Here is an 8,712-nt window from a genome sequence, read left to right as displayed (position 1 = left end):
GTGTGTGTGTGTGTGTGTGTGTGTGTGTGTCACTCAGGGCATGGTGCAAGCTGAGAGACGTGTTGCAGAGTTGGCTGCAGACGAGTGCAGAGGATGAACAAGTGGAAAAAAGCGCAGTTTGTGAGGAGCTGAAGGAGGTAGAGGCAGAAGGAATGATGTAGTTTTATCTTAAACTGGAGTCAATAACGTATTATCTCAACTCGGACAGTTGCAGTCTTTAAATAGGCGTCTGAACAAAATGCAGATTTTTGTGAAGTCATAAATAATGATTCTCTCTGGTAAAGATACAACAGTTTCTGCACATCTCACCAGGTGAGCAGACCTCGGATGACCTGAGGGTTCTAGCTGGTTTTTCTTTAACAAATAGCTCTGAAATTAATTTTGACCGGATATTATTGCATGCCTTTATAAAACATTAAGAACATTTAAAAATCAGTTTCCAGCAAACACGGAGCCTGTCTCGTGATGAAGCTATAATTAATTTTCCTTCTGTCAGTCAGGACTGTGGAGGCAACATTTTGAATGTGCTGTAGATCATTTTTTTCTTGTGTTTTTTTTAGATGGCAGTTGGCCCATTTAGCAATATACAGTGGAGTTGGGAAAATGAACACATTGCATGCTCATTAGTTTTTAGGTTAATTCGGTCTAGTCAGGTCCTGATCGTCAAACTTGCACTTGTAAAACCAAAAACATCTGTTCCTTTCTGCATTAAGTTAGAGGGATTTTTTTTTTTAATCCATGGACACACACAGTAGCTGCTGTTTGTATGCGATAGGTTAAAAAGTTGATGTTATCACAGGCTGTTATCCTACTGATTAACGCTGACATTGATTAGTTTCACATTTGACATTTGCAGCTGGAGAAGCGCATTCAGCAACTGTCCACGGAGCTGGAAAAGCAGAAACCTACCATCCTGCTTCATGTGGAGAGGATCCAACATTTGCAGACTGTCGTCAGTACCGCAGGAGTTTATCCTCTCTGTTAAAAACAAGAAGACACGGACATCACAGAAACAATAGGTCATTCATCTATGTACTGTTTACACTCATGTGCCTCAAATTCCCAGAGAACTATAGGTCCAGATATGTTCATCTGATGCACATTTTGTTACATGTTTGCTAATTTTTTTTTTCTTTTCCTCAAATAAACTTTGAAATCCTAACTACACACAGCTGCCTTCTTCTTTAACATACTCTTCCTCTGGCAATTCTTGGTAACTGTTCAAAATGTCTTTTGTCTTGACCCCCACATATTTAAAAAAAGATTACAGTAGAGCTGTATTTTTCACTTTCATTTGTGAACAGTTTGATCTGGATCTCCTTGTGACAGATGGCGCTAAAATATTTTCCATATGTGTGCAAAAGGTGACTGTTTTCAGTCGAGCTGCCCTTACGCAACAGATTTTCTCCTCTGTTGTACGCACCAGCGGCTCCGATTCCCTGGAAAGTCAGCGGTGGAAAATTCAGGCTTTTTGCTCTCTGCTGGCCGCGCTGCCAACATCTCTCTCAACTTTTGATCTGCAGCAGCTTAAAATGAGAGGATCTCGTCACATTTTACTCTTTCTCATCTTCACCTGCTGCATCAGGGGTAAGTAGTTGTTACTTATTATGTTATTTTATTATTTGGTGTTGATATTTAGCCCCATTGGGAGTGTGTGATGACCTGATTAAATAGTTTATTGTTAATTAAATGTTGGGCATATGTCTGGTGCAACTTTTACAGTAATATTTCTCTGATAAATGTTAAATGGTTAATAAGCCAATTGCTAAGCAAGTTGCTATTTATGCTTTACTTTAATACATTACTGCCGAATTTTAATTGTATAAGAAACAGCCACTTTCACCTTGTTTCATAACTTTAAAGCACTGTTATTTAATTCATACTGGTTTATAAAGGCTGAAAAATAGGCTAGAACTGTATCTGTCTATGGAGGAGATGCTAACTAGAATGAACTAAACGACCAGCTCCAATTTGCCAGAAAGTGGCTTGATGAACCACGAGATTCTTGGAAAGATGTTCTGTGTACTGCTGAGACCAAAGTGTAACTTTTTGAAATGTGTTCCCTGCTATATCTGATCTAAGATCATCTCAGCATCTCGCAAAGTACAAATTAAACATACAGACAGTACTGGTGGTGCTAGTGTGATACTCTGTAGCTGGTTTGTTACTTCAGGACATTGAAGAATTGATGGAACCATGAATTCTGCTCCCTAGTAGAAAATCCTAAAGAAGAGTTTTTGGTCAACAGCTTGAGATCTTAAACTCAAGTGTATTTGGTTTATACAGCAATACCACTTCTTCATGGCTCAAAAAACAAAGGTTTCTGATGGCCTAGTAAAAGTCTGGACTTAAGTCCCAAAAAGATGTAGTTGTGTGACCTTAAATGGCTTATGACACTGGTTGTTATTAGTTTTGTCACATACACCAAGTTGTTATGGATACCTAGTCCAGTCTTAAATGAAATCTTCGTTAAAAAACTGCTAGAAACGTTTTGATTTATCTGAAATATTTAAGTAGAAAAAAAAAAGAACCCTTGAGTAAATAACTTTCATAAAAATTGCCTTATTAATGATTTATTAGTTATTTATAAAGGTACTCTTGTTTTAAAATTATATCTCTGAGTCCATTTTTTTCCTAGATGAGACGTGCCGGAAGTTGGCCAGTGATCAGAAAAGAAACATGTTTGCCTGATTGGCTTGGATGGTGTGAACTTTTTATTTATTTATTTATTTTTATTGTTGCTCCTGTGACAGCCAAGAAGATGCGCTGGTGCACCGTCTCAGATCCTGAGCAGAGGAAGTGTGCAGAGCTGGCCAAGGCCCTGGTGGCCGTCCTGCCGCCCGCTACTGTTGCAGCGTTTGCCAGGCTGTCCTGCGTCCGAGCATCCAGCACAGCCGACTGCATCGACAAAATCAAGGCGAGTCACTCTGTAGATTATGGTTTCACTTCTAGGAGATGATTGGGAGAAGCTCCTGCCAGTGTTGCTTCAGAAAGACACTAGGTAGCGGGTGTTTATAAAATGCTTTGAAATAAAATTAAGTCATAAATCCAAAACAATTGACTTAAATTTTTTTGTTCCTTGTTTTCAGTCGAACCGTGCAGATATAGTGGCGCTGGACGCAGGAGAAGTTTACTCTGCTGTGAAGCAGTTTGATCTTGTTGTCGTCGCTAAGGAGGTTTACGCTGACGGTAAGGTTTGTTTCATCCTCCTGATACTATCCAGGGTGTTTCCTCTCCCCAAGTGATTTCTGAAGAGTTTATTTGTTCATCTATAGGAGCTTGCATCCTGTCGGTTGCCGTGGTGACAAACAGGAGCTTGGATGTTCGGTCCCTGCAAGGCCTCAGAAGCTGTCACAGCGGGGCCCGGTGGACTGCGGGGTGGAGCCTCCCGCTTGGGTTCCTGCTGTCCAGGAACTACCTAACCTGGAGCAAAGAGAATCCTCTCAGCCAGGGTGACAACGTGGTTCTTCTAACAGGGTTCCCTACGCAGTCTGGAAACACTTATCCCCGCCCATTTGATGAATTTTTATATCAATACTTTACAAAATGAGCACAAAACCCCAGGAATTTCTAAATAAAAGAAAGACATTGTAAAATATATATATATATATATGTAAAACTTTTAATGTCTGCCCGTATTTTCAGCGTCCTTCCTCCTCTCTTGCAGATGTTGGTTCCTTTTTCAGTGCTAGCTGTGTTCCAGGAGCTGCCAACATGGCGCCGCCTCTGTGCACGCTGTGCCAAGGCCAGAAATCTTACATCCGCCAGAAGAATTACTTCTGTGAGTCGTCACACAATGAGCCTTTCTACAACAACCAGGGAGCCCTCAGGTCAGCCTGAACGAGAGAGAACCTCTTTAAAGCAAAAAGCGACCATTAGACGTAGTGGTAACAGGTTTTCTGTTTTGGCTTGGTGTAGATGTCTCCGTAGAGGTGCAGGTGATGTTGCCTTTGTGGACCATTTAGCGCTTGAAAGTATTAATGGTAAGCTCTATATCGCACTTTACATATTTCTTCTTCTGTAATGAAATAAATAAAACAAACTTTTTCTGTGATTTACTGACATCCGAAGAAATAAAAGCAACATTTTTAATAAAAAAAGATTAGAAACCGTTTGGGAGATATATTTTATTCTCCATGTGGAGAGAATAGGGTGGCATACTCATGAATATTTCTTATTTCAGTATGTCTTCACCTGAAAAAATGTATAGCACTAACCATCCAGTTTTTTCACAAGGAATGTTCACATCTTGATCTTGTTAATCTTTGGAAAAGAAAGTGACTTAATATAACGTCAGTAACATAAAAAAATAAAAATAAATAAACAAGTTATATCCATAAAAATAATTTTCTGGCTTAGGATATAGTTGGCACACTGTGCATCCTAATTGCTACTGGTTCAGCCTGTGGTGGAAATAACTCTAAAAAGACTCTTGAAGATTGCCCCGTTCCTCACTTTCAGCTGTGAGATGTTAAAAGGGTTTCTTGGATTTATAGCCCGTTTCACCCTGCAGCATCTCCATAAAATCCAAATCTGTGTTTGACTCAGCCCAGAACTTTCCATTAGTCATGTTGCACGGCCCGATTCTGCTTCAGTTGTAATTGCCTTCACAGATGGTCTCAAATGAAGAACCGTCTGATATGTGGTAAACTTAATTGTGACTCTGCTGAAAGTTGCTGACCTCTGCGATTTATGCTCCTCAGCATCTTTTAGTCCTGCTCTGTGAAGTTGCTTCACATCCAATTTGTGGCTCACACATTGTTGTTTCAAACCACTTCCACTTGGTTGCAACACTGCTGACTCTTTGTGAAGTATTTAGTAAAGGAAGCTTCACAACTGAACTTGATGCACAGATGGCATCCTATCAGAGGATAGATACCATGTGAATGACATTTTCTAACAGATGTTTGTAGAAACAGTCTGCATGGTTAGGTGCCGGGGTACAGACCTGTGACCATGGAAGTGATTGGAACAACTGAATCCAGTCATTTTGAGCAATGATTGTATCCCTCAGTATAGAGTGCAGTTTGTTTGGAAGGGCTGCCTGGAGAAAACCAACGCTCTGAAAAAAAAACCAATGGGCGATAAGACCTCTGGACCATAATGCACAGCACAGTTAGGGGTCTTCAACTCCAGTACCCAGGGGCAGGTGTCCTCCAACTTCTAGAAGTGTCTCTGCTTCAACACACGAGTCAAACAATGAAGTCCATTGGAAGTGTCTGAAGAACTTGACTGAGGAGGTAATTCAGCTATTTCATGATGGTGTGTTGGACTAGTGACCCGTCTAAATGTTGCAGGACACTGGCCTTGAAGACTGGAGGTGAATACCTCTGATTTAGAGGAAACCAATCGGAGCGCATAACTCAAACTCAACTGTTTCACTTGGTGGTGTTGGAGTAATGAATGGGCTTACTTTGCAACCAATACCTTAGTGATCTTGCAGTCGTTGAGTTGATTACGAACTCTTCTGTATGTCAAAGCATTCTGAAAGATTAACCAGAAATATTAACTAAGTAACCTGACAGGATGAACAAAAGTGTGTCTAAGTTTGTAATGTTTTCAGATTGGTAGAAGTGACGCATTTTCTTTCTTTATTGCAAATGTAGCTAAATATTATCAGCTCAATTCTGAAACAAAACCAGCCTTTGAATAAGCAGGGTTTGACACTGAAGGCTTTTGTCTCTTGAGTTTTTTATCTTGTGTGTGAAACTTTCTCAGCGAGCGAGTGGGACAGTTTCCGGTTGCTGTGTCCTGATGGCTCACAGGCTCCTCTGAGCCAGTACAGGAGTTGTAATCTGGGTCGTGGTCCAGGAGGAGGAATGGTCACCAGACATAATTTTCGCAAGGTTGTCCGCAAATTTATATCAGCTGTGCAGGTAAATAGGTGGACATGGTTTCACGCTTTTGTTCTGTTATTCTGCGGCCTTCGCTCAACTTCGGCTGTATACTGAAGTCATTTCTAAACTGATTTCTTCAGATGCAGTTTGGTCGACTAGGAAAAAAGAGGCAGCGCTTCCAACTCTTCAATTCATCTCTCTCTGGGGAGTCGGACCTTCTCTTCCGAGACGCGACGGATAAACTGGTTGTTCTGCCGAACGACATGGACGTCAGCCAGGTGATGGGGCTGGATTATGTTGCACTCCTCAAAGGACTCGGACACGAAGGTGCGTAGGATCAGCCTAAACTTTTCAGGAGTGAACGGGATTTAGCTCTTATAGCAACTCTCTGTGAACTAGTGGCTTTTTTTTTTTTGCAGGAAGCTCTCTCCAGGACAGCGTTGTGCGTTGGTGCTGCATCAGCCATGCTGAGCAGAAGAAATGCGAGCAGTGGGCTCTGAGCATAAAGTCCGACCCACTGGTGTGTGTCAGGGCTGTGTCAATGCGGGACTGCATCGAGAAAATCAAGGTAAATCGTCCGAGTCGCACGAGCATTGAGAGTTTATCACACTCTGGGGATACAAAGTTAAAAACAAGACATATGATTTACCTCAGAGGGACGAAGTGGACGCAGTCTCGCTGGATGCAACACACACATTCATCGCAGGGAAATGTGGCCTTGTTCCGGTGGTCACTGAGTATTATGGTAAGACTGTAATGATGCATCTTCCTTGGTTTTTGTTTTGCTCCGTTCCTATTTGAGTAGTTCTGTGTTCTGAAATGTGTGCCGTTGTCAGCTAGGGCAGCGATTAAATCATTAAATTGTGGTTTTGGTGTTTGTTAGTGGAAATAAATGGATTATTTGTTGCATTTTCTCAGGAACCGAATGTGCTCCCGCTGAAGGATCTGCTCACTTGGAGACGGATGGTAAGATGAAGACAAATTTCAGCTCACTGAGCTCGGTGTTTGATATAAACGCCGTCTTCATATTGAAACCATCACTCTCTGCTCCCTTCCAGTGCTGCCCTCGGCTGTGGGTGTAGCTGTAGCAAAGCGCTCCAGCAGGAGCATCTTCATTGGGAATCTGGGAGGCCGCCGCTCGTGTCACGGCCATATGTACAGCCCTGCAGGCTGGCTGCTGCCGCACAGACACACATTGAGCCTGGAGCACAACAGCAGCGCCCCCTGTGATCCAAACCAAGGTGCAGATTTTTTAATTTGCTCCTAAGCGCTCAACTTTCTGACTTTTGCTCCTCACTCTAGTGAATGCATGTCACTTCCACTTTAATCCAATGCTTTTTTTTTTTTTTTTTTGTTTCTTTTGTTTTAAAGCCCCCCGTTGACTGCAGTCTGCCGCTTTCTGTTTGTACAGTGTACAACACGGTGTTTTGGAAAGGCTGTCTCCCTGGATCTCAGGGGAATCTGTGCAAAGTGTGCATGGGAGGGACAGGCGAGGCAGCGACCAAACGCTGCTCCGACAACCACAATGAGCGTTACTATGGAAACCTGGGCGCCTTAAGGTACACAGTACTCCAAGTTTTTTCTGTCATTTTTTTTTTAGATGTTTTTTTTTTGTAGAAGCAGAATTTTTTCTGATCATATCAGCCACTTTATGTGCCTTTACATCAGAGCCACTTTCACCCAACCACACTTGCAAATATACTAAACAAAGCCCATTTTTCTGTTGTCTTGCAGGTGTTTGGTTGGAGATCCAAGCGGGAAAAGCTACGGCGATGTGGCCTTCCTCGAGCACCACAACCTTGTCACTAACATCCTTGGTGAGGTATTGAAGACGCTACATGTATTATGTATGTAGTGCTGCCAGCTAATTGACATTGTCCCTATTTTATTTTATAAATTTTTTTTAATTTAACTCTAGCTTTGAATTCCAGCGGGTGGGCGGAGGACTGGACACAGTCTAACTTTGAGCTGCTGTGTGCCGACGGACATCGAGCTGCTTTGTCAGAGTGGGAAAGTTGTAATTTGGGAGTCGTCCCACCGAACAGCATCATGACACGGCCTGTGCTCACCTCCAGGGTGTATGACTTCCTCATGAAATCGCAGGTCAGTGATTTTGTTTTCAGAAACTGTCATTATTTTGAATTCTCCTGGGAGGACTAACTCATCAGGTTCTTCTTGCAAGACTAGAGAAAAATCCAACCCTAATTAACCTGTGGACCTACGACCTCCTCATGGTGTGCCCTGCGTACCTCCCAATGACCACTGGAGACCCCATGACCCTGCAGGAATAAGCAAGTCTAGACGACGGATGTGGGGATGGACGAATCGTTTTCCTATCGCTTTACAATCGTGTACAACTTTATGTTGATCTATAACTCTTTGGTTTTCTTTAGACTCTAACATGGTTACTTTTCTGTAATGGCAGGAAACTTTGGGAGCCACCTCAAGCACTGAGTTCCAGCTCTTTGAGTCTCATCAGTACGGGGAAAGTGATCTGCTGTTTAAAGATGCAACGCACTGTTTTGTTCACACCAGCCACATGGATTACCGCTCCATCTTGGGAGAGGAGTTCTACGCTCACGCAGAGGCCGTCTTTAAATGCACACACTCTGGTAGGACATGGACACACTACCTGACTGTCGTGAAATTTGGATTCTTTTTCCCCCTCGATAATAACTGCAACCTTTATGGGTTTTTTTTCCTCTCGCAACAGATATTTTGGAGTTTTGTAACCAGGATGTGTGCAGCATATTCTAATGAAGGAAGCGTAAAAGGGCACCGTGGTTTCCTCAGCTTCTTAGATATTTAGTGCTTCATCCATACGAATGATGGGTTAATAAAGACTAGAAACCATCACATGACTGAACTGAGACTT

The 8,712-nt window shown here is 42.3% G+C and overlaps 2 protein-coding genes across 11 annotated transcripts in view; both read left to right on the top strand.

Annotated features, from left to right (window-relative positions):
- The window catches only part of sfi1 (SFI1 centrin binding protein), an 11,775-nt gene extending 10,261 nt beyond the window's left edge, over positions 1 to 1,514 (top strand). For 2 of the 4 annotated variants that reach the window (XM_008408796.2, XM_017304933.1), the window contains 2 exons: positions 38 to 137; positions 857 to 1,167. In XM_008408796.2, the coding sequence (XP_008407018.1) occupies positions 38 to 137; positions 857 to 985 (229 nt within the window). In that variant the 3' untranslated portion in view covers positions 986 to 1,167. Of the gene's footprint in view, positions 1 to 37; positions 138 to 856; positions 1,168 to 1,364; positions 1,381 to 1,426 lie in introns of those variants that run through there. The other 2 variants (XM_017304931.1, XM_017304932.1) reach the window with 2 other exon arrangements.
- sxph (saxiphilin) lies at positions 1,440 to 8,693 on the top strand. Of its 7 annotated transcripts, XM_008408792.2 has the most exons (17): positions 1,440 to 1,587; positions 2,754 to 2,917; positions 3,090 to 3,189; positions 3,276 to 3,452; positions 3,668 to 3,830; positions 3,919 to 3,983; positions 5,719 to 5,876; positions 5,978 to 6,164; positions 6,257 to 6,405; positions 6,492 to 6,582; positions 6,756 to 6,803; positions 6,896 to 7,078; positions 7,249 to 7,396; positions 7,572 to 7,654; positions 7,756 to 7,940; positions 8,263 to 8,449; positions 8,551 to 8,693. In XM_008408792.2, the coding sequence occupies exons 1-17, from the start codon at positions 1,533 to 1,535 to the stop codon at positions 8,592 to 8,594; spliced, it is 2,187 nt and encodes a 728-aa protein (XP_008407014.2). In that variant the 5' UTR covers positions 1,440 to 1,532; the 3' UTR covers positions 8,595 to 8,693. The 7 variants fall into 7 exon arrangements, with proteins under 7 accessions (XP_008407014.2, XP_017160423.1, XP_008407015.2 ...); XM_017304934.1 differs by lacking the exon at positions 8,551 to 8,693 and having other exon boundaries at positions 8,025 to 8,356; XM_008408793.2 differs by lacking the exon at positions 8,551 to 8,693 and having other exon boundaries at positions 8,020 to 8,356.
- The last annotated feature ends 19 nt before the right edge of the window (positions 8,694 to 8,712 follow it).

Source organism: Poecilia reticulata, linkage group LG5, assembly GCF_000633615.1.
Source record: "Poecilia reticulata strain Guanapo linkage group LG5, Guppy_female_1.0+MT, whole genome shotgun sequence".
Lineage (NCBI taxonomy): Eukaryota > Metazoa > Chordata > Actinopteri > Cyprinodontiformes > Poeciliidae > Poecilia > Poecilia reticulata.
The sequence above is the reverse complement of the archived record's forward strand: the minus strand, read 5'-3'. Positions and strand labels throughout refer to the sequence as shown.

Coding starts and splice junctions, on each gene's coding strand:
- sxph (XM_008408792.2), top strand. CDS start 1,533: ATGAGAGGATCTCGTCACATTTTACTCTTTCTCATCTTCACCTGCTGC. Junction 6,583..6,755: donor GGTGGTCACTGAGTATTATG/GTAAGACTGTAA, acceptor GCATTTTCTCAG/GAACCGAATGTGCTCCCGCT. Junction 6,804..6,895: donor TGCTCACTTGGAGACGGATG/GTAAGATGAAGA, acceptor GCTCCCTTCCAG/TGCTGCCCTCGGCTGTGGGT.